Raw genomic sequence first — 25,661 nt, forward strand, 5'->3', positions numbered from 1 at the left:
TAGAAACAATTCAGATAAATTTATGGTTTTATGCTTATTTGCTTAGCAACTAAGTTGATTCTAAAAATTGGATTTTTTTAGCAAGACAGAAAGAATGTTTAGTAGAAAAAGCACTGATTTGGGAGCCAGGAGGCTTATAGTGAAGTGTTTACACTTTAAGAATGAGCTAAATGTATAACTTAAATCAAGTGCATTGGCTTAATTATTGGAACCTCAGTAAAGCATATGTTTTCTCTCAAATATGCCCTTTCCCGTCAGTTCAGTAGGGAGTGGGCCAAAAGGGAAAATCTGAATGCTAACATATATGTAAAACATGATGGGAAACTACCCTCTCCCTTCCACCAAAACAATGCATGGAGTTGTGGATTTTAAATAACAGTAATTATTCATATGAGACTCTATACCAAAAAGGGCACAGAAATAATTCATGTATTACTAATACCTACGGAACAATAGGAATATGCACAGATTAGGGCAAAACTAGCATTTTGTTTTTTTAAAGGTATGCTACACTGCAGTCTGAAGTAGTATTCTTAAAGTTCAAATTACACATTGGGTCCACAGATAATACACAAAAACTGATTTGGGATAAATGAGCCCTATGGATGATCTCTACAAAAGCAACATCTGGGCCAACACCTACATACACTCACCAGAAACTGCAGCAAATACAAGCAGAGCAGGTAAGCACAAAGGAGAACAGGAAGATGGCAGTGTAACCTGGCTACACCATTGGAAACATTCTGATGAATGCCATCCATGAACACAAGCACACACTACTACTCACAAAACGGTAATAAATTCATATTCATCCCCAGGCATTCCCAATTAGTGAAGAATTATATTTGAAGCCTACTTTAAAATAATAGGGGCTGACCACGGTGATTCACGCCTGTAATCCCAGCACTTTAGAAGGCCAAGACGGGCCGATGGCTTGAGCACGCAGATTGCTTGAGCTCAGGAGTTCAAGACCAGCCTGGGCAACATAGCGAGACCCCTGTCTTTACAAAAAATACAAAAATTAGCCAGGTGTGGTGTGGTGTGTGCACCTGCAGTCCTAGCTATTCAGGAGGCTGAGGTGTGAGTCTTGCTTGAGCCCAGGGGGCAGAGGTTGCAGTGAGCCAAGATTGCGCTACTGCACCCCAGCCTGGGCAACAGAGACCCCGCCTCAAAAATAAATAAAAAAATACATTAATTAATGTAATCCCCCATCCATCTATTTTCAATACAGGGCAAACCAAAAAGCAGTTCTGTGCATTTAACCTAAATTTTTCTATACGAATATATTGTATGTAGTTCTTTAAAAATAGATTTTTGCTCATTTGCCGTAATTTTTTTAATTTGATGAATTGAAGTGGTATTCCTTAACTGCAATTTCAAGATGTTTTTCCCTACAGGCCAACAACCCACAAAATAAAATGCCACACCTGAAGCAATCCTCCAAACTTACTATCCGTCATTAACAAATAGAGCTTTAACCTTTTGGGCATGCCTGCTGAGACCTTCTCCCTAGAAAAATGCAGTAAATACATCTTGTTTCATAGGGCTCATGGACTTGTTGAACACTATACACAGGCCACAAGTAGAATCTATTGTCTACCTGAGAATATACTATTATTTCGAAAGTCTCTTAGGAATTGGCAGCAAGGAGTGTATGTGCAATGGGTACAAATCCACCCAGGGTTTTGTAGTTGTGATATTACTACTATTTTTGGTGGCCTCAACTTTAATGGAGCAGAAAAACAATTGAGGTTAGCAAATAGCAGTGTAAAGGATGGATTCAGCTCATTGGGAAGAAAAAAAAATTCTGCATACCCTGAAGAAAGAGAAGCTTCTTTTCAGTTTCCAGAGAACCAGAAGGACCATCATTTAACTTCTGATTAACTTTGAGTATGATAAGTAGGAAATGTCTTTAAATGGGGTTAAAATTAATAGACATTAGAAACAGAAACTACACTCTTATTTAAGCTATCAGTAATCATTGATGGCTAAATGTTATTAGTATTGTTAATAAGAGGGAAATTCAGTTATAAAAATAGAGCACAATACTCTAAAATTTTCATCTTTGTTTAAAATACTTGGAGGCAGTGTAGTTAAATGCAAAATATTATGTCAGTTATTTTGTACACCTGAAGGACTGTTTATAAATGTTTCTCATGTACATTATCACACAAATATTATTCTAGAATACTTGAGTTCTACATACTACAAATCATGTTAAAGAATCATAGCACCTTTAAAAAATTGTTCATACTGAACTGTTGGATAGAATTTCCCTTAATGTATAGCAATAAGCTTCAACAATTTACAGTGGCTCAGGTTGAATATCTATTTTGATGCTATATATGAAGAGTCTGATATGTTTTCTGACAAAAGCAAAAGCTAAATAAATTATTATTAAGTCAACACTACTGACTCATGTAGTTATTAAGGAAAACTATATATACTTTCATGAAACCTAATTATTACACAGTTTTGCATTTCAGCTTAATTCCTATTTTATTGTTTTGCCAACAAGACTGCCAACTCCTTAAGCATTACAGCTAGTCAAGAATTAAATCCGCATTAAATACAGAATTAATTTGTCTTTGGGGTTTAATTTTTTTTAATTAATAGCAAAGTGCTATGTCAAGAAGAGTCAACGTACCAAAAAATTAAAACAGAAAATCAAAATTCATTAAAACAATTTCTGTTTGTTTGCTCAGTAGTATATTTTTTACATTCACTGAACATTGCCTTGCCTTTCCCATAATTAAAAAGTTAATTATTGGAATCATATTTTTTGTAGATCCCAGTTTTCAAACAATGTGATTTAAATGCTTGTTATTAACATTATTACAACACTTTGAGTAACACTGATACTAACACTAAAGTGATGCTGTTTTGTACATAATTAAATTTGTTATCATTCTAAACAGAACTTTAAATTTAACTCTGTGGTAAAGACCCTGCTTAAGTATTGAACCCTCCAGTCTGAATATTTTTATAACCTTTTTTGTTTTAAGAGACAGAGACGCGAACTCCTCGGCTCAAGGGGTCCTTCTGTCTCAGCCTCCTGAGTAGCTAGGACTACAGCTGTGTACCACTGTGCCCAGCTTCATTATAACCTGTTAAAGGTAGCAGTTAAGTTCCTTGAGGGTCAAGTCATTCTCCCTTCCCCCAACTCTTGTCCAAATATTCAAGAAATATTTACTCAGTGATTTAGTAATCTACATTTAGTTACAAATATATTTATTACTAAATATAGATTACCATTAATAAATAGTTCCTTGGTTTAGTATGGTCTCTTAAAGTTTTCAGAAGCTATTAAATACTATAAACTGTGTATAATGAGCACAGTTTTTAGACATCTTTTCAGTGATCAAAACAGAGGAAATGAATAAGAATGGACAAATGTAGCAAATTAAATCCATAACAGTTTTAAAAATTCTGGATTAAACAACCCAAACAACTAATAAAATCAACTCTTTGTCAAAAGTACATCTGGGAATGCTTCTCTAAAAAATATTATTATAATTGCCTAAAATTTAATTTTTTAGTTGTCTTATTAGAAAGTCTTTAATTGAAAATTATCACTTAAAAATCAAACTGGCTTTAATGTACAAAGCATAATCTCCAATATCTACTGAAAATAATTTTTTAAAAAAAATCCCACATTTCTGATTCCTTTTTAAGAGAAAAAAAAAAAATTGAAAAAATCCCCCAAAGCTTATCAGGCTTTTTTGGGCCAAATCATTCAGAAATCTCTCTATAAAAGATTCAGAGTATATTCAGGGCATTAAAATTACCCTACTCTGAAGTAGAATAAACTATTTCCTTATCTTTTAAAAGCTTAGTTATCAATACTACTTAGAATTACCATCAGAGTGTCTGTATTAAGAGTACCCTAAACTGCAGCAGAATAAACTATTTCCTCACCTTTTAAGAGCTTAGTTATCAGTACCCCTTAGAATCATCATAAGAATGGGAGGGCTTCATCTAGGATTTGATATTGTAATTAAATTTTCAAATAAGACAAATTAGTCCACATAAAAAAGTACAGCAATAGGTACAGGCAAGAGAAGCCATGAAGGCATTCTCGAATCTCGCCAAAGAATTTTTCTCTAAAATCATCTTTAAGGGAAATACCAATTTAACTTCAATAGCCTTGTTTAACGATTCAAACTATTTTTTTAAATCTTAGAATAACCTAAAATCACAAAATTTCTCCACTGAGTTGGCATACCAATTCCTCAATTTAAGTTATTTCAGCTGTTGTAATCATACACCTGATATGCTTGATTTGAAACTGGGTAGTTTTTTAAGGTTTAGTTGAGTGAGGGAATTATTAATTTATCACAATTTCCAGACTAATATTAAAACTGATGGTAAGAATGAAAAATTCAAATAAAATAACAGAAACCTCTAATTACGGTGTGCAGCGTTTGCAGTTACAAAAGCAACACTTTCCATTTTTCCCATCATAAGGACTTTGTCCAAAATAGTAAACTATACAAATTGGATTGCAGCAATTTCCACTGTTATTGGTAATTTTTTAATAGGAACACTTTCCATTAATGCTTGAAAACTACGAACTACATTTTATTTTGTATCTTGTCAAATTAGTTGGAGAATATCTATTGTGAAGCTGTCAGCACATCTCTAACATTACTTTGCCAGGATCCACCTGCTCTATGCTGCCCACTACAGGAAATGCAATATGGTAATAAGAAATATAATAGAAGGTTACTTTAGTACTATCTCATAAAAAATATACTGACTCTACTTCGATGCTAAATGTGGTGTTCTTGCAAGAGATACAGACTGATTAGTGGCAATCAAATTTATCAACTCTAAAGGACATCAGTAAGAACAGACAGGACCAGAAATTTTATCTTGGTGATCCACATGCCAGGATTGGCGCGGCAGAGGATGGAGTGTGGAACTTAGTGATTGAGGCGCAGCCTGCAGAAATCTCAACTTCTGCGCTAGAGATTAAATACGAGGATCAAAATCAACATAAACTACACCCCTTTTTAAAAAGTCATGTAAACACAAATGATTGCTGCAACTAGAAAACAACATTTAAAATAAATTATTCTTGTGATGCATATCTGTTTCAACAAACAAACCTTTCCTTAAACCTTTACGTTACTCTTACAGGCAAATACCGTTAATAGCTTACTTTTGTCTTACATTTTTCTAATCACAGGAAAATTGAAACGTTAAGTAATCTGATAAACATCAAGTTTTACGTTTATGCTTTTGACCGCAGGGTATACACTGTTAAGAATTTAAATTCTATTCATCAGATATACTTTAGGACTCCATTTTGAAGATAGCCTCTTCTACAGAAAAGGAATTTTAAAAAGTCAATTCTCCAGTTTCTCATCACATCTTTTTTTTTTTTTTTTTAAAAAGGCTTTTAAACATTAGTATCACTCCAAGTCTTTAGCCTTTGATACTTGCTCTGAAAAGCAAAACACACTATTGTATACGTTAGTGTATGTACACACACACATTAACAGTGACATAAAAGTGGAAACCGCCTCTTGAAAAGTAAAAATGTCATCCCTCCATTCTGCCCTTAAATGAGAAATAAAGACAATAGATTTGCCCACTGCAGACTGGGATACCAGAAAAGACATTCTAAATCTAGCCTGAGACAATATTAACCTTCTATCTTAAGTCCCAACTCGGACGACTTAAATTTCAGTGTACGTGCCTCCGTTCCCACTCTTGCCCCATCAGCTCCATCAGCACCGTCATCCCCAGCTCGGATCCTGGCCGCCACCCGCTAGGGCCGCCGGAGTCCACGAATACCGCCCGCTCCTGGCAACCGAGCTCCCCGGTTCCCGGCCGACCGCGAGTTCCTGGAGCAGCAGCCTCCAGGCTTCCCGAAGCCCACGATTCAGGCGAGCGGTGCCGACCGGGCCGTGGACTGTTGCATTTTAAAAATACAGAAAAGTCTCATTGCACGACAGGCGCGGCCGAGGTGGCCCAGGACACCCTCCAAGAGATCGCGGTCAGCTGCCGGGAGCGTGGAAGAGCAACCAAAGCCACTAAGGCGCCGCGGCAAGTCCCCGGAGCAGTCACCTCAGCTTTCCGTTCTCCCTCTAGTTATACCCCACAGGCTTCTGGCGCTTCCTTCGAGAAAATGAAAAACTAAAAATGCGTAGAGGTGGAAGTCGTTGGCATTTTCCGTTTAATGTGATCCCTCAGGCTCCATCCCTTAAGTGGGGTTTCCAAACTCGGATGAATCCTCAGCAGAGGTTTCCCGTGTTGACAGATCTCTCACCTCCCACAAAATGGGGCCGGGGAGGCGGACGCTGTCTCCTCTATGGGCGCCGCCATTTTGTGAGGCGGCGGCGGCGCGGCGGCAGGAGCCCGGGGTGTGTATAATGGTTGAATAGAATGACCCCCCTCTAGGGAATCCCCGGCACTGACGGTTACGTAAGGGGCTGTGCGCAAGTGCGGCGTTTAGGGAATCCGCACAGCCCGGGCCACGCAGCTCCGAGCCCACATCTCCACTCCCCCTAAGAGGACGGGTGGGGGAAGGGACAGCTGACCGAGTGTTCCTAACAGCAGTCTCACCCCTAGTCTCCCGCGGCCGCCGAGCTTCTCCACCTCCCCGAGCCGGGTCTCCGCCCCTCACAGGCTTCCGAGACACTCACTGGCCCTGGGGTGTCAGGAACTTCCTAGCCACAACCTTATTCCGACCCCACTTAAGAGACAAACTTTAGTTGGGAAGTAAGTCCGTTTCCTAGAGTGAGCACCGGAAGCACGCTGCACTATATTACATAATTTTTCACCTCCAAAGCAATGTTCCCATTGGAACGACTACCTGAAATAACCCATCCAGACCCTTACTACCCTGTGACCTTGCGTTAGGCAGTGACTTTGCCCGTGGTGGCCGTCACTAAAATGGGAATAATAATACGCTTCACGTACTGTAATCTTAACATTTGTAGCAAAAAGCCGGCTCCAACACCCTTCGTAAATGCAAATTTAGGTGGTAGTATTTGTTGAGATGTTTTGACTATCATTTAAACAAAGGGTTTTTTTAACTTTCAAAAATATTTTAAACGAGGATTACATTTAAGACATTTGAAAGCAAGGAAAAATGTTTTATTCGATATTTATTTTAAATGCAGCAATCTTTAAGAGACCTTACTATAAAAATGTAAACGTTAATTATTGTCGAAGTTCGATAGATTGCTTCCCAACCAGTTTAGTTAGCTTGCATAACTTTGGTCATAGAATAATCCAGTTTGATATGTGAAGCCAACCAGCGGCAAGATGTATTAACAGCATTACTCTATTTCCACAGAACTAGGGCAGACAGTTCACAATGTATTTAACGTATAGTTTGCTAAAGTTAGCGTGTGGATAATTCATAGAAAATGTGCTAACCAGGCCCCAAAATACTAGCATAAGGCTCATAAAAGCCGATTCCTTTAGACTTTACAAAAAGAGAAGGTAACACATTGACTTTATTCCGATCTGTGAATGTTGCGTAGCGTGAGTAGCTGCCCCGGTGAGCTTCCTTTCCCTTCAGAGCGCCACACCGGTTCTATCGGGCGGGCGGGGACTACGAGGCGGCCCTTCTAACAGCCGGGCCGGGGACGCGAACATCGCCTCCACCCCTAACCCTGGAACAACCGGTAGTGGCCGTTTCCCCGCGCCGCCCCCCTTTCCGCCGGCTTTGTGTGTGTGTGTGAAATGTGCGGCACATTGCAGACGAACCCTAAGCCCGGCGAGCCGAGTCTATTGTTCCCCGCGAGGAGCTGCCGGGGCGGTGTGGAGCCAGGCGCAGTGCCGCGGCCGGCCCTCGGGGGTCGCTGTGTGGCACTGGCTGCCGGGCCGTGGCGGCGGCGCTGGCGGCGGCAGAGAGGGAGGCTGGCGGGGAGGGAAGCAGGCGGGCGGCGCGCAGCGGCTCAGCTGCCGCCGGTGCTTCTGCCTGGGGACGCCCCGGCCTCCGCGGCCGAGGCCGCGCGTAAATGTGTGCGAGGGCCCCGCGGAGCCGGGGCCGAAATACACGCTGTCACCCCGCTTTCCACAAACCACCACACAGACCTCCCCCTCCCCACCCCCAGCCCCGCCTGCCCCAGCCCCGCCGCCGCCGCCGCCGCCGCCGAAACTCTTGGGCCTCCGGCAGCCCAGACCCCTCACCATCAGCTCGCCTTGCCCCTCGCCCGCTCGCGCGCCCCCGGCAGCAGCACCATGTTGAATCGCGTCCCCGGGCTGAGCCGCCTCAGCCGGCGGCGCTGAGAGGCGGGCGAGAGCCGGGCCACGGGGAGGGAGGGAGGGAAGGAAGGGGTGGGGGCCGCGCTCGCCCCGCGGCTTCGCGCGGATCCGGCAGTCGCCTGCCCCTCTAGTTTCGCTCCGATTTCTTTAAACTTTTTTAGAAATTCCCCTCCCTCCTTCCCTCCTCTCCCCCTGGCCTCCTGCTCCCTCCTTCCCCTCCTCCTCCTCCTCCTCCCCCTCCCTCCCTCCCTCCCTGCGCCGCCGCCGCCGCCGCCGCCGCCGCCGCCACCGCCGGCCCATGACTGAGCCCCGCCGCCGCCGGCCGAGGAATGGGCTCCGGGCTCTGGTAGGAAGCGCTGGGAGCGGGGGGCGCTTTTAAAACACCGATCTGGGTTTTTTAAAAACCTCCTTTGAAAAAATAATGGCAAACTCGACGGGGAAGGCGCCTCCGGACGAGCGGAGAAAGGGACTCGCTTCTGACGATGCCGGGTGGCAGTTCCACCACAGCAGAGGGTCAGAGCAGAACCGGGGGGGCAGCGCCGGGGCGAGCCGGGGCGAACGGGGCTCTCCCGCCCGGGCCGGGCACGGGGTCCCGGCTGACAAGTGCGGGGCTTTCTGTCTCCCGCAGGTCGCCTTTTAAAAAAATCCCTGCGGTGGGTGGGAAGGAGCTGGATCTTCACGGTCTCTACACCAGAGTCACTACTTTAGGCGGATTCGCGAAGGTGAGTGGAAGTTTTAATTTGTATTTCCCTCTCGCTGGCCTCCTCCAAAAAGTCTCCTTTGACCCCGGAGTGGGCGCTTGGGGCTGGGGTGGCCCGCAGGGGCAAAAGGCGTTCTTTTCGCTCCCAGCCGGTGGCACGGAGGCGGACGGCGGCGGGCTGCTGGCCTGGTGGCTCAGTGGCGCGCGGCGGGCGCGGGGCTCCGGCGGGCGGGCGGCCCGGCGCCGGCTCGCGCCGTGCCCGGTGCCCGGTCGGGCCGGCAGGGTCTGAGCGCCGTGGCGGGGAGTGCGGGCGTGCGGGGCGCCAGCCTGAGCCCCGCGCCCGCCCCGCGCCCGCGCCGCCCGCCCGCTCGCTCGCGAGTCAGCTCTGCCGCCGCTGCCGCTCTAGCACAGGCGGAGACACAGAGACACACAGACTCTGAGAGCAGTTTTCGTGCAACTCAAAATTAGCGCGGGCAGGTTTAACATCGATAATCGGCTGCGAAATGATCCCGGCAGCCGGGGGCACAGCCTCGGCCCCGTCGCCCTCGGTTTATACAGCTAACAAAAGAAACCAGGACCTGTCTCCAAATAGCCATCTTAGGCTTCAAGGCTAGGCAGAAGCTGTAGGCCTCAAAGAAGGGCCTATGGAGATGGATAGATCTGGGAGAGGGATCGGAATCGGCCCTGGCCCTGGCCCCCCCAGAACCCGCGGACGTCGCTGTCCGGAACTGTATTGATCCTTTTGAACTTTTTTTTTTTTTTTTTTTTTTTTTTTTTTTTAGTGTAAACGGACCGCGTTGAGATTTAAAAGGGGGCGACAGAGGGACTTGCGATTGGTTATTGTCCGGGCTTCAAAAACAAAACAAACCCACCAACCCCCCCATCCAAACAAAACAAGTGGTATTAAATACAGGGCTCTCTGGTGAAAACACAGTGATTCAAGAAGCCCTTGCTTAGGAACTCTTACCGATCGATCCGAAATACCCACTGATGCCTTAGGTATCTACAGATCTCTGTAGAATGGGTATTTATTTCATAGTTAGGTTAAGATTTTCTTAGATTGTTCACTTTCAGACGAGTGTGCCTGTGTTTTACCAGGTTTCTGAGAAGAATCAGTGGGGAGAAATTGTTGAAGAGTTCAACTTTCCCAGAAGTTGTTCTAACGCTGCCTTTGCTTTAAAACAGTATTACTTGCGGTGAGTAGTAGTGACTTTTCCATAGTATTTGGAAATAAGGGACTTATGGAGAGATTTGTTTTTAGCAAAACCAAAAGCAAACCTTGCACACCAAACAGTTCTTAAGCTCTTGTTCATTTCAGACTGAGACAAATTTAATATAAATAAAGTGAGATTGTAGGAAGGTGAAAGTTTTCCTCACTAATTTCAGGATCATTTACGTTTTTCATACAAAATCATTACAGGTGACACCCTAGCCCCAATCTTGGTAAACATTCTTTTGTGACATTGTTATTAATCGCTTGATATCCACTGAGGGGCAGAAAGGTGATGCTTAGTGAAAGACTTAAGATAGTTAATGAAACTTTGTAGCCTTTGGGAAAATTTTTTTCTTTGTTTTGGAAAGTCCTTTAGTTTTAAAAATTCTGACTTTAAGAATTTTTTTTTAAATGAAACTTCTTGTTTGGAACAGTGTCATTGAATAGGTTTTTCAGTAGAATATTCCTACATGGCATAACATGTTGGTGGCTCAGGTCACCAGGATTGTTTTGATAATTTTGGTTGAATTTTCAGTGACTTAAAAACGTTCAAAAGGATTATTATATCTTTAGGGAAACGGGGATACTATGAAATGGGATACTATAATCTGGATTTTCTTTCATTCTCCCTCTTCTTTTTTGGCTGCTTATTCGACAAAGTTAAATTTCTTATTCAGTTGGTATGTGATACAGTCTAGATGATATATTTTATGATCTAGTGTTATTTTTTCGCTTCTACATTTTCTTCTAGGAATACTTTCATATTGTAATTTATCATGAGGCTGTGTTTTATTTTTAATGTTTACTTACCCTTAGAGGATCCTAAGTTAGTTGGTGTTATTTAAAACTAAAATGATATTCTTTGTATTTATTGATTTTTAATAGTGATATTACAGGCCTTTTTTTGTAAGGTGGCTTCTGCATAATTTGAGTTTTGCATTTATTATTGCTTCAGATGCGCTCAGTTATTGTGTATTACGTTCAGCATTCTGAAATAGGAAATGCAGTAATTGCACAGGTGTACTTTCTATTGGCTATCTTAGATTGACTTCAGGCTTGAAGCTGGAGTTCGCAGAACTTTGTGAGTAGTTATTGAGTTACACAGGAAGTCTAGAAAATATTAAATATGGTTAATTGTCATCTATTGTGTGTGTGTGATGGCATTTGTGTCAGAGTACATTTTAAAATAAAGGGCTACATAAAAAAAAAAATTAACCTCCAAAACTGTTGAGTTAGTAATGGGGTGAGAAATAGAGAGTTTTATATTCATCGTGACATTCATTTGGTCATTTCTATTTATGATATTGAGAGCAACATTTTAATACATATTCTGGTTTTATGTTTTTATCAGCTTAAAACATTTGAATTTTGGACTGTTTGAAATACGTATTTTTGAAGTTTTGCTTCATATTTCTTAGCTTGATTGACTTAAATTTTATAACCAGAAAGTACTATAGAATATACATGATTCATGAGATGTATATTTTTCTGAAGAGTTTACATTCATACTAATAGTTTTAGCATAATCAAATTAATATCTAGGCTTTCATTTTTTTAACAAAAGTTAATTATAAATATTGTTTTTCCAGTTGTCATTTTTATCTTGGGAGGATATCATTGATTATAGGTACTGTTTTTAACTATATAGTTTCAACATTGTAAGTATTTACATTGTCTTCAGATCAAATTGGGCTTTATGCTCTTATTAGAAGCTGCTTTTTGAACTATGTCCTCAGTTAAACTTGTTTTTCCCTCATATGTCACTCTCTAGATTTGTTTTTACAGGGTTGTAGCTAGGCTACTAGGAAAAAAGTTGAAGCATTTGTTTTGGAAAATAAAACCATGTGAAGATTTGCATGGCTTGTAAAGAAATACAAAAGAAATATGCTGATCAAAACTTAGGTACTACCAACCTTGAAAGAATTTTTTCCTGGTGGTCTAATACTGCACAGTAAGAGGATATATATGATGCTGGCTTTTACACCTTCCTCTGAAAAATCTTAATTGGCAGACAGAATGCCAAGTAACAGTAATTCTGTTACCTACCCATAAGATTGGGTCTTCATAGTAAGAAATAGTAATCAAGTGACTTGATAAGTTACGTCTTTGCTACATCAGATTGAATATCATCATTACTGATGAGCAGATAATGGTGTATTTTTTAAATTACAAGTGGAATAATTTTTTAATATGAACTGCTTTTTTATTTGACCTACTGTAAGACTGTCATTATGTGTTAGTTCTCCTTTACAAGTTTAATATTTGCTCACATTTCCCTGTAAGTTTGCTATTAATTGGATAGATGGCTGTTACCCTAGGGTTTTATGATGTATCTTCATAATATTAGATATTTAAATTAGGAAAAGCAAACTAGTATGCTGGCCATGTATATTCTAATAGTGTTTTGTAATTTTTGATACAAATATTGACAGTCATTAAATACAGACTTGAGTATTAATGGTCTGCCAGAAGTTAGCTCCATTGTCTCAAACATACATTTATTCATTATAGCTTGTCTACAAAAATTTCTCAAAGTCTAAAATTGAAAATGCAGTTGATTATTTTAACATTGGCATTTAATTTTTACAAATGTGTCTGCTGTATCAACGTATCTCACTCCATAAATATATATACCTATTGTGTACCCACACAAAAAAAATTAAAAATTAAAAAAGTGCTTACAGATAATGTAAAAGCAGTCTGTTTAAAAATTGGAGGCCAGGCGTGGTAGCTCACACCTGTAATCCCAGCACTTTGGGAGGCCGAGGCAGGCAGATTACCTGAGGTCAGGAGTTTGAGACCAGCCTGGCCAACATGGAGAAACCCCGTGTCTACTAAAAATAGAAAAATTAACCTGGCATGGTGGCACATGCCTGTAATCCCAGCTACTTGGGAGGCTGATGCAGGAGAATTGCTTGAGCGTGGAGACGGAGGTTGCAGTGAGCGGAGATGGTGCCACTGCACTCCAGCCTGGCCGACAGAGCGAGACTCTGTCTCAAAATAAATAAATAAATAAATAAATAATTGGATATTAATCATCTGCAATGTTTATGCACTTTATTTTCCTGTAGTTCCTTTTCTTGGCATGTACATCTCAATGTGTTCCACAAATGTTTATTATTAGGATAGTCCTGTAGTATGAAAGGATAAGGTATAATTTCCCACATTTTGTAGATGGAGAAATTAAAGTACCAAAAATAAAATTAAATGGCTTTGGGAACATTCATTAATTGGACCAAAATATTGTGTTCATGACATGTGTTCAATAATATTTGGAAATTACTTATGGTTAAATTTATGCCCAAGTATATCTTTGCCTAATGTGTTCCATATTTACTTGGTGGATTTTAATTTTTTGTTCTGTTTTGTTGTTGAAATTGGGGGACAATTTGCTAGTCTTATCGGGGTTAAGAATTTGAAGTTTTGGTAAGAAGATTTAGGTAAATATTTCAAATACTTAAAAATTTTGTTTTTGCTTACTGATGCCAATATTACAGCTATAGTCAAGGTTAACTTGATGTTTCCTTTATAAAACTTGATTTTTTGGAAAGGGGGTGAAATATCTTGGACATTAAAAATTTATTGTACAAAACTATATGTTACTAGTTTTCTGGCACTGAAATATTAATTTCTTTTTGTATGTACCTACCTTTAGAATAGTCAGAAACTTAATTGTAGAGTTATGTTTACCATAGTACATTTTCAATTGCATTGTGAATTTATTTTATTTTTTTTTTATTGGGGGGTAAAGCTCTTTCTTAAATTACACCATTTGAGTGAGTTTACATTAGTTAGTTAAATGGAATGAATACACTGATGTGTTCTCTGGTTAGTGTCCACCATATAGGTCAATTCTTTTAAGAGAAAGCCTTAAGTAAATAAACACTGAGTTTGTAAATTTCTAAACGGAACTGAATAAACTGATTGCCCTTCTTATTCAAGGAAGGAAGATAAAAGTTTATGGAGATTGGAAGACAAATATATCAATAAATTATTCATACATGTATTTCAAATTTAACTTTATAAACTGTATCTCGTGTGTGTGTGTGTGTGTGTGTGCGCGCGTGTGTGTGTGTGTGTGCGTGCATACACAGGGGTCTTGCTTTGTTGCTCATGCTAGTCTTAAATGCCTGGCTTCAAGGTATCCTTCCTCTTCAGCCTTCCAGAGTGCTGGGATACAAAAGTGAGCCACTGTGCCTCAGCCTTTCAAAGTGCTGGGATACAAAAGTGAGCCACTGTGCCTGGCAGTGTATCCATTTTAAAAAACAAAAAACCTGATTTTGATATTTTCTGATATTCTGTTACATTTTTAAAGGACATGCAGACTTGTTGAAAGGAAGAACAGAAAGTGGAGAAAATTGAAAGACTGATCAAAGCTCAGCTAGGTTAGTGTTACGTCTTAGAATTCATGTTTTTAGAGCTTACATTGCGTAAAGTAGAAATAAATTGAGTTCTTTCTAAGATAGATAGTTTTTACCGAGGTTACAAATTTTCCTGAGGATACAAAATGAGAACATTATAATTCCCAAAAATGTTTATATGCTTTTCTTTTGCAGTTAAATTTTCTACCTTGGCTGTTAACTAAGATGTCTATTTCTGAATAGAACACGCTTTTATATTCCTATCTCTGCTCTGTTGTGGATTCAATATTTTCGTAGTTGATCACGTGTGAAATCTATAATGTCTTTGATAGAAAAGTATATTGTGGCCGGGCGCAGTGGCTCACGCCTGTAATCCCAACACTTTGGGAGGCCGAGGCAGGCGAATCACATGGTCAGGAGATCGAGACCAGCCTGGCTAACACAGTGAAACCCCATCTCTACTAAAAATGCAAAAAATTAGCCGGGCGTGGTGGCATGCACCTGTAGTCCCAGCTATTTGGGAGGCTGAAGCAGGAGAATCGCTTGAACCTGGGAGGCGGAGCTTGCAGTGAGCCGAGATCGTGCCACTGCACTCCAGCCTACGTGACAGAGGGAGACTCCGTCTGGGGGAAAAAAAAAAAAAAAAAAAAGCATATTGCTACTAGATATTTTATATTCTCAAACTGAATGAAATTAGAAGTTGGAAGGGAAGGAAAAACAAAGTTTTAACTGCATTTCATTAGTCAGCGAGCAGGTACTTAATATATGTTTTTAGATAAAGTATTTACAAGTTTTAATTATATTGTGAAGGTGCTTATTGGGCAGTTTCCAGCCCTACTAAAGTTTAATGGTGAAAATGGATTTTGTCTGAATTGGGAGGGACATAGAGGATAAATGGAGCAGACGGGTGGGGATGAGGGGATTCTCTTTTTGCTTCTTTGATCACCACACTCTTTAGTATTCAGGGCCAACTAGAGTTTGCTCTAGAAACACTAGTTTTCCAGAAATGTTAATATATTTCCGTGAAAAGAAGACCAAATGAACTTGAGCAAAGGCTAAACTTGGGTTACTTCATTGCAGGATTTCTTAGAGACTTTATTTTGCTAATGTGTATTGTGGATCTGTAGAAATTTTGGAGACACACTATTACTTCTCTTCCTTGTAGTAAATAGTGTTTCACCAGTGTTTCACTCCACAGTAAATAGTGAAACACCGTGGCCAAAACTGCAATTACTTGTGCACCAACCTAAGAGATGCACAACTCTACATTTTCTACTGTTTAAACTATAGTGTGATAAAAGAAATAACAAAAAATATTTTTCTGTTTTAAAACAAATTTTACTTGTGCTTGGATACTTTTTGTGTATTCATTATGTTGTGAATTGATAATTCATTTGAGTAAATACATTGCAATAAACTATTGCTGCAACGGAAATCTCTTGGTGATGTCTAGGAATAGCTATCACATTCTGAATTGTTGACCAAAAATGATAAATCCATATTCCATTAATAACTAAGTCAGTGTTTGCAGGGCTTCACTCCCATCTTACTGCCATAGAAATTTTTGATGGAGCCCCAGGGAGAATTTACTGGTTTTGATGTTTTGGCTGCTGCCTTTCCCCTTCCCCCGCCCTTTTTTTTCCCCATTATACCATTGATTTGGAGTAAAGGGGTCAATTTGTTCTTTAGACTGTCTTAAATTCTGGTTTGGATTGCTTTATTTTGGTGTCAATTAACTTGTTCCTCTATCCCTCATACGTATTTGCTGAAAAGTGATAGATCTAAAGGTTAATAATATTCAGATTCAATATTTTAGGCATACTTAATAGGTAGTGCTGTGCTTTTCATCATGTCATGAGGCATATAATGTTTAGTTGTGCCCTTTCAGTGATGCTGAGAGTGAACAGTGGTTTTAGGTATTAATAATTTGATTAATATGTATTTCTAAAAAGAATGCTCCAGGTGATTCTTAAGTACACTGAAGTTTGAGAACAGTTGATCTAAGTATTGTAATGAAACCAATTTAGTTGCTGAGATGACTAGTTTAACATGGCATGAACATGTTGGTCAGGATTATATCAAAAACAAAACCTCTAGGTGACATCTGGTCTAGGGGCACCTGCTCAAGCTGCACCTGTCATCTCTGACCAGAGCTTGGACACACCTTATACTTTGTCTCTGGACTCCAGAGAAGGTAACAAGGGCTCCACTGTAGTTAAGGAAAAAGAAGAGTAAATGAATTACCAAATTCTAACTTATCCTAAGTGTGTTTATGTAATTTGGATTTTTAAAAATTAATTAAAAGTAAGTGTTCCTCAATTATCCCTAATTGGAGAATTTTCTTTATGTATTTTTTTTTCCTCATAGGATTTTACTATATTCTTTCCAAATGGGGTACCATTTGTTTTACTGAATTTGCTGGAATGCTTGTTATCTTTGTGAGAATTTTGTTGGTCTATCCTGGTATTTCATAGTAGAGTTAACATGTATAAATTCCTGTGAAAATAATAATACTAACAATAACCTGTTTTGTTTAATGTTCACTAGCTTTGTTTTTCAAAACATTTTCATATGGGAGATTTTATTTATTTATTTTTATTACTTTTGAGACGGAGTTGCTCTCTGTCACTCAGTCTGGAGTGCAGTGGCATGATCTCGGCTCACTGCAACCTCCGCCTCCCGGGTTCCAGCGATTCTCCTGCCTCAGTCTCCTGAGTAGCTGGAATTACAGGCGTGTGCCACCATGCCCGGCTAATTTTTGTATTTTTAGTAGAGACGGGGTTTCAGTTGGGCAGGCTGGTCTACAAACTCCTGATCTCAGGTGATCCACCTGTCTCGGCCTTCCAAAGTGTTGGGATTACAGGCGTGAGCCACTGCGCCCGGCCAGTGGGAGATTTTATTTTTATCATTTCAAATTTCAGAAATAATTGTGTTATTTAATCTTAGAAAAAATAACAATTAGAAAAAGTATTCTCTCTTTGTGTGTGTGTGTGTGTGTGTGTATATATATATATATGAAAGCAAGGGAAAAAATTCTTTATGCCACCCAAACTTTTTTTCTTCCTGGGGCATATGGGCTACTTTTTTTTTTTTTTTTTTTAAGGCTTTAGGTTATATCCAACTGCCAGCCTTAAATGTCAGCCATAATTGCTAGTCAGGAAAGGATATTTTACATATTTTCAGACCATTCTTTCCCTACTGCACCTTCCCATTCCCTTCCCTGCTGATAGTGCTGATAGACCTGCTGTACATTTTACAGAGTATTGTCTTTTTTTTCTTCTCTCTCTCTCTTTTTTTTTTTGAGACAGAGTTTCGCTCTTGTTGCCCAGGCTGGAGTACAGTGGTGTGATCTTGGCTCACTGCAACCTCCCCCTCTTGGGTTCAAGTGATTCTCCTGCCTCAGCCTCCCAAGTAGCTGGGATTACAGGTGCCCGCCACCGTGCCCGGCGAATTATTATTATTTTTGTTTGTTTTTTTAGTAGAAATGGGGTTTCACCTTGTTGGCCAGGCTGGTCTCAAACTCCTGACCTCAGGTGATCCACCCGCCTCGTCCTCCCAAAGTGCTGAGATTACAGGCCTCCCAAAGTGCTGAGATTATAGGTGTGAGCCACTGCGCCCAGCCAGAGCATTGTCTTATAAATAATCCTACATTATCCGTAGTTGCTATTAATCTTCATGCAGGTATATTCCATGTTCCAGGTGTGCTTAGCTTTTATTTCTATCAGTAAATAATTTTTAAAACTACCATATAATTGGGATAAAATATAAAGTTACTTTTTATGAAAAATTCAAGTAAGGTTGTGTAATCTATTGTTTGGATATACATCTTATTGTAAAATATGGCCAGATTCCATAATTCTGGTCTTTCTGAGTTCTTACTGTTATACTTGATAAATATTTATGTATAGTGCCCAGTGGTCAATTGCTGTGTGCACAAAGATGATGTTTACTATATAATACGTATCTTTCATGGTCAAGTGTTTTTGCGTGAAGTTTTATTCTGTCTCTATGCTAGCCCAGTGATTAATTTTAAATAAATAAAATGTTAATATAAACATACATGAGATTAGTGGGAACATTCTTCTATTAAAATATGTCAAAGAAGAGATGATAGCTAGGGCCCTGTCCAGAAAATACCTAATTTGTAATATATTAAAAGTGGGATGAATTTAAATTTTTCAGTAGTAAGGCTCAGGTTGATCACACTTTTCATAATGGTTCATAGAGTAAGTGAATTTGCAATATGCTTGAGCTCAGATCAGACCGCATAGAACTTCATAAACAGTAGTTAGTGCCTTAGAGTAACTTGTACCTCCAAGTATGCTTGCAAATAATAGGTGGTCTGTCAAGAGTTCTTAAGTGGTTTGGTGTAATTTTTAGTTTATACCATTAAAGAGTCAAACTTTTGAATTTCTGAGTTGTCTTTTCAGGTAGCCCCATATTGCAATGTAGTAATTCAATCTAGTAGTAAAAATGTATGTGATTTTTGATATAGTCCAGTTGAGAGAGAAATAGTGAATCCATCATTTTCCTTTTTTTTTTGGCCATGTTTTTCCTTTTCAAAATTGTTAAATTTCTTTTGCTATCTAAATGTGAACTTTTGCTTATACTTCCTGTAGATCAACCAATTATTTTGCCACATTTGCTTTTTATTTTTCTTTTTATATGTGATGGTGTGCACACTCATACACACACTATCACATATAAAAAGAAAAATATAAAGCAAATGTGGCAAGTGCATGTGTGTTTATATATACAGATACACACATACTATCACTGTCATTTATTCATTGAATATTATTACAGTATAATATCTTTTATTTATATATTTTATTGCCTAACAGTAAAATCATTCTCTAATGTAACAATGGACAGTTATTACATTCAGAAACATTAACATGGATAAAATTGTATTCTCTATTATGTAGACCTTAAATCAAATTTTAACAATTATCCCAAAGATGTCTTTTATAGCAATCATATCCCCCAACCCCATTCATTATCTTTTATTGCAAGTAGTTATATCTCTAGTTCTTCAGCCTTTTTGTGTCTTTTGTGATGTTACCATTTTGAACTGTACAGGCCAAAAGTACTATAAAGTTCGGATTTGTCTAATATTTTTTCAGGATTTAAGTTTGGCATTTTTGGCAAGAGACATGTCACTTTCTCCCATTATTGCCGAGATTAAGGTGGTGTCCTCCTGATTTCTCCACTGTAAAGTTACCATTTTCTCTTTTCGAATTAATGAGTAATCTGTAGCGACATACCTTGAGACCCTATGAAACTATCTTGCTTACCATCAAACTGTTACCCAATAGTTTTAACATCCACTGGTGGTTTGGGCTTGAATCAGTTATTGATATGATACTTGTATTTATTTGTGCTTGAATCAGTTATTAATATGATACAAGCATTTTATGATGCTTGTTTTCTAACTCTATCATTTCTTTTACATTTATTTGTGTTTTGAGACAGGGTCTCTTTCTGTCTCAAAACACCCAGGCTGGAGTATAGTGACACAATCACGGCTCATTGCAGCCTTGACCTTCCAGTTCAAGCCATCCTCCCACCACAGCCTCCCAAGTAGCTGGGACTACAGGCCCATGCCACCCTGCCCAGCTAATTTTTTGTAGTTTTATAGAGACAGGGTTGTGCCGTTTTGCTCAGGCTGGTCTCAAACTTCTGGGCTTAAGCAATCTATTTGCATTGGCCTCCAAAGTGTTAGGATTATAGGCATGAGCCGCTGCTCCTGGCCCCTTTTACATTTTTTAGTTGATAGTCTCCAGTAAGAGAAATATTTTCATTCTTATTTATTTGTTAGATTTTTATGTTATGCATTGGTTAAAATCTATCATTGTTATGCATTTTGTTGCTTAGATTTGGCCAGTGAGAGCCCTTTTAAGCTGGCTCCTTTATTGTTTTAACATGTGTCTATTATTGTTGAGCTCTTCCTTTTTGACAAAATAAGATCTACCAGGGTCTACTTGTGTTTTGCCTACCCAGTTCTAGAATCATCTATTTCTCTGAAAATCCTGATTCCGTTTAGTGTGGAATGGTATATAGAAACCAAGATCAAAGTGGTAGGTGTGTTCATTGCTACTGGGTTATTTTTTCTTCTAGGCCCTTTTAGAGAACAGAGCTCGGGAAAAAATTATTTTATCTGTAAATACATTTATTTTGAAAATCAGGAGGCTATGCTGATACTTCTAATTGCACTCCATACCAGTTAGTTTGTTCTTTTCCTTCTTCCATTCCATGTATCTTCCTTAACCTTCACTAAGAATCCTAGTTCTCTACCATAGTATATATATTCATCTTCTCAGTTCTTCTGTCCATATAGAATACTTCCAGAATTGTTATCCCACAACAAACAACAAACCTACCAAGTAGCTACGTATTTGTTTAAAGTTCTTTTTGTGTTTAGACTGAAGATATATTGTTAAAAGTACAGACATGCACTGTGTAAAATGTTTTGGTAAAAGATGGACTGCATATATGACTGTGTTTTCATAAGAATATAATATTGTAGTTTTACTGTACCTTTTCTGTGTTTAGATATGTTTAGATACATGAATATTTAATATTGTATTATAGTTGCCTGTAGTATTCGGTTCAGTAACATGCTGTATAGGTATGTAGCTTAGAGCAGTGGGCTATGCCTTATAGCCTAGGTATGTAGTAGACTATATACCATCTAGGTTTGTGTAAGAGCAGCCTATGATGTTTGTTGAATTATGAAATCCAACAAATTTTATTTATGAATATGTAAAACACATAAGATTAAACCTAGTTTCCCTTCCTAAAATGAAGCTCATTAAAAATATATATTTTGCCTTTTTTCGCCTCATATATCTTGAAAAATCACTAAGTTCATAGAATCTCATTATTATTTTGTTTTGGCAGCTGCATTATGTTCCATCGTGTAGCTATATCCTAGTTTATTCAACCAGTTCCCTACATAATGGCACTTAGATTGTTTCCAATGTTACTGTAGTAAATAATGTCATCTGAATAATCTGTAAATCTTAGTAACTTTATGCAAGCCTATTTTCAAATTGTTGCAGCTGTGTCTTTAGAGTTAATTACTAAAGTGGGGATTGAAGCGGCAATCGAGGAATAAATGCACATGTAGTTTTGTTAAATATTGCCAAATTCCCTTTGTAGGAGAGAACTTTTTTGCATTGCTACCAACAGTATATGAAAATACCTGTTTTCCACAACTTTGCTGTATTGTCTGGCTTGTTAAATTTTTCTAATATGGGGGATTAAGACATGGTATCTCATTATATTTTAATTATTGAGGCATTACAGCATGTTTGTTTTTTAAAGAGATTGAGTTAGCCGGGCACGGTGGCTCATGATCCCAGCACTTTGGAAGGCCAAGGGGTTGGGGGGGGGGGGGGGGGGGTTGGATCACGAGGTCAGGAGTTCGAGACCAGCCTGGCCAAGATGGTGAAACTCTGTACTAAAAAAAAAAAATGATAATAATAATAATAATACAAAAATTAACCAGGTGCTGTAGTGGGCACCTGTAATCCCAGCTACTTGGGAGGCTGAGGCAGGAGAAACGTTTGAATCCGGGAGGTGGAGGTTGTGGTGAGCCGAGATCGCACCACTGCCCTCTAGCGTGGGTGACGGAGCAAGACTCTGTCTCAAAAAAAAAAAAAAAAAAAAAGAGTCGAATTTTACTGTGTTGCCCAGACTAGAGTGCAGTGGCTATTCACAGGCGCAGTCATAGTATATGACAGCATTGAACTCTTACTTTCAAGCAATGATCCTGCCTCAGCCTCCTGAGTAGCTGAGACTACAGACATGCACCACTGTGCCTAGCCTTTTTAACATGTTTTAATCTTTGATAGTGCCAATCCCATCTCCTAGTTCTTTTTTACAAGGTTATTCTTTAATGTTTATTTTTCCATGTGTACTTTAGCATCAGTTTGTTCTAGTTCCAGAAAAAAAAGCTTGTTAGTCTTTTTATGGGGGTTGCATTAAATTTATAAGTTGGAGAACTGATTTTGTGATGATACTGAGTTGACCTATCAAAGAGCAATGGAAGTCTTTCCACTTGTTCACATCTTTTTGTGTCATTCAGAGCCTAAAGTTTTCTTTATATAGGGTTTGAACATTTCTAAAGTTTATCCTTAGGGATGTTGTTATTGTTGTTGCTATTGAAAATGTGGTTTTCTTTTTCATGTTTTCTTATTCATTATCGTTTATTTATATAAAAGCTGTTGAATTTTTATATTTTCTAACCTGCCGCCTTACTAAATTGTTTTATAGTTTTGATTGTATGATTTTCTTTTTTTTTTTTTTTTGAGACGGAGTCTCGCTCTGCTGCCCAGGCTGGAGTGCAGTGGCCGGATCTCAGCTCACTGCAAGCTCCGCCTCCCGGGTTCACGCCATTCTCCTGTCTCAGCCTCCCGAGTAGTTGGGACTACAGGCGCCCGCCACCGCGCCCGGCTAGTTTTTTGTATTTTTAGTAGAGACGGGGTTTCACCGTGTTAGCCAGGATGGTCTCGATCTCCTGACCTCGTGATCCGCCCGTCTCGGCCTCCCAAAGTGCTGGGATTACAGGCTTGAGCCACCGCGCCCGGCCTTTTTTTTTTTTTTAAGAATTTTACCTGTATACTTGCGTGTCATCTGCAAATAGGGATTGTTTTACTCTTCTAAGTTACGCCTCAAATTACTTTCTTTTGTCTAATCGCATTGGCCAGTATATCCATACAATGTTAAATAGTAAGGAAAATGGAAACATCTTTTCTTTGCCTTGTTGGTGACCTTAGTTTGATGCTTCTAACATTTCCTCATTGAGTAAGATACTGCCCGCTATACATTTTGATACAATCTTAACTATTGACTTTTATTTTAATAATCCTGTGATATATGAAAGTATTCATCTGTTTATTTAATGAGTGGTATTATTAGACTTAGAAATCAGATTTAGTGGTATTTTTTGTGTTATCTACTAGAGTTTAGTTTCTATTTTTTTAATCCATAGATATTATCTATATTTAAGAGAGGGGCTAGTGATGAACATTACATTTTAAAAATTCAATTTTTGCATCTTATATTTGAATATGAATGTTTCTTATGTTTCAAGAATTTAACACAAAAATACAAGTCAGCTACAGTGCTAACTGATAAATCTGGAGGAAAATTACCTTTCTTATTCTATCTATGAAATAGTTTTTGCTCTTTTGTTCTTTGCTGGCCATTGATTACATTACTTGATATTTTGAAATAAGGCAATAATTTAAATTATTGCTTGATTTTTATATTCTCAAGATGAGAAATATTTTAGTCTTATAAGTCTTCATTATAGGTTAATGAACCCCCTAAAGAAGAAAAGCAAATTTGAACTTTTAATCACAGTCAGAAATCTTAGGTTTGTTTGGGTGAATCCATTTAAATTCATCAATGCCAAATTAATTGTGTTATGTTTTTACATAGTATATTTGATCTTCATGATTAATCATAATTCGGTTATTGAAAAAATCTTCCTAGTTTTGAGAATTGCTTGGAACATCCCTCCTTCTTTGGTCCCCTCTTTATAAACTATGGAGGTTAGCTTAAGAGTGTGTGTGTGTGTGTAGGCACGTGTGTGTGTAAGCAACACTCTTTAGAGTTTTAAGCAGACTGTTTGGTGATTTATTGATAGTTCTTGCTCATAACCAGTCTTATGGGAATTTACCAAGGTTTACATATTTATAGGGTTAAGTTGAAGTGGATATTAGCTATTGTATACGAACTTAATATTTTGTAGAAGCCCAGTAGTATAGCTTTCAGCTCCTGAAAATTTAGATTCCTAAAGACAGGAACAAGAAGTGTGTAGTTAGCTATAATTGGATATGGCTACTGAATCTATTTGTTGATTTGTAGTATCATCAGTCTTAATACTAGAAGGGATTTTAAGAAGATGGTCTAGCCCTCTGCTTTCTGGAAAGGTAGAAAATAAGGATACTTTTTCAGGTAGACCTGCGTGGGATAATTGACTTGCCTAAGATCATTACTACTGAATTATGGAAGGGAAAAGTAGAAACCAAATCAGAGCTGCATTTATTATACTAATCACTCCATTCTGTTTAAAAAGGAATAATTGTAGAAGACTATCAGAGATTTCTTTGCTACATAAAACAGGGCCTTTATCGTTACTATTTTTGAGACAAAGTCTCTCTATGTCACCCAGACTGGAGTGCAGTGGCACAATCTCGGCCCACTGCAACCTCCACCTCCTGGGTTCAAGTGATTCTCATGTTTCAGTCTCCTGAGTAGGTGGGACTACAGGCACACAACAACATGCCTAATTTTTTTGTATGTTTAGTAGAGACAGGGTTTCGCCATTTGGCCAGGCTGTTCTCGAACTCCTGGCCTCAAGTGATCTGCCCACTGTGGCCTCCCAAAGTGCTGGGATTATAGGCATGAGCCACTGCGGCTAGGCTGGTTTTATGTTAAAGATGATTCTGCTGACTTATGCTAAGAGAGAAAAAACACTTTTTACTGCAAATATTCTTTATTTCAAATATTTTACTTATAAAAACCTAAACTTACATATTTGATAAAGCTTATATATTTGATAATTTTTTTTTTTTTTTTAAATAACCAGGGATACTCATTTAAAGTTTAGTCTGGTACATTATTTTTTAGATGGAGACCTCTACTGGAAGTATGAAGTAATAGATAAATTCTGTGTTTTTTTTTTCCCCCCTTTGGAGACAGGATCTTGCTCTGCCACCCAGGCTGGAGAATGAAGAGTAGTGATGCAATCATGGTTCACTGCAGCCTCAACCTTCTTGGCTCAAGTGATCCTCCTACCTCAGCCTCCCTAGTAGCTAGGACTACAGGTGTGTGCCACCATACCTGACTGATGTGTAAAGTTTTTGTGGAGACCAGGGCTGTCTGTGTTGCCCAGGATGGTTTCCAACTCCTGGCCTCAAGTTATCCTCTTGGCTTGGCCTCCCAAAGTGTTGGGATTGCAGACGTGAACTACCCACCCAGCCTGATTCTATTACGGTAAAATATCTAGACAAAGGGATGGTAGGGAGATATGTTTTAAAAACAGTCAATGTAACATATCCTAAAGTTTTTTTTAAAAAGTATTTTTCTTATGAAACTTTAATAGTATACTTTTGGTTTATGATACCATGTTGAATCTTTTAAAAAG

The 25,661-nt window shown here is 38.9% G+C and overlaps 2 protein-coding genes across 3 annotated transcripts in view; one reads left to right on the plus strand and one right to left on the minus strand.

Moving 5' to 3' along the window:
* Window positions 1-2,587: 2,587 nt before the first annotated feature.
* Window positions 2,588-8,449, minus strand: LOC116268861 (wiskott-Aldrich syndrome protein homolog). The gene has a single exon (XM_031650432.1). The coding sequence runs from the start codon at window positions 8,152-8,154 to the stop codon at window positions 7,747-7,749; it is 408 nt and encodes a 135-aa protein (XP_031506292.1). The 5' UTR covers window positions 8,155-8,449; the 3' UTR covers window positions 2,588-7,746.
* Window positions 8,450-8,506: 57 nt separating this feature from the next.
* Window positions 8,507-25,661, plus strand: part of ARID2 (AT-rich interaction domain 2) — a 223,102-nt gene continuing 205,947 nt past the window's right edge. Inside the window, exons 1-3 of one of the 2 annotated variants that reach the window (XR_004176049.1) lie at window positions 8,507-8,739; window positions 8,855-8,948; window positions 10,025-10,122. Coding sequence is in view for 1 of the 2 variants with exons in the window: in XM_031650430.1 (XP_031506290.1) it covers window positions 8,648-8,739; window positions 8,855-8,948; window positions 10,025-10,122 (284 nt within the window). In the remaining variant the exon portion in view is untranslated. The remainder of the gene's footprint in view (window positions 8,740-8,854; window positions 8,949-10,024; window positions 10,123-25,661) is intronic. The other variant, XM_031650430.1, reaches the window with a different exon arrangement.

This window comes from Papio anubis, chromosome 9 (assembly GCF_008728515.1).
Source record: "Papio anubis isolate 15944 chromosome 9, Panubis1.0, whole genome shotgun sequence".
Classification (NCBI taxonomy): domain Eukaryota; kingdom Metazoa; phylum Chordata; class Mammalia; order Primates; family Cercopithecidae; genus Papio; species Papio anubis.

Excerpts from the sequence above, each read along its gene's own strand:
- LOC116268861 (XM_031650432.1), bottom strand. The coding sequence starts at position 8,154 with ATGGTGAGGGGTCTGGGCTGCCGGAGGCCCAAGAGTTTCGGCGGCGGC.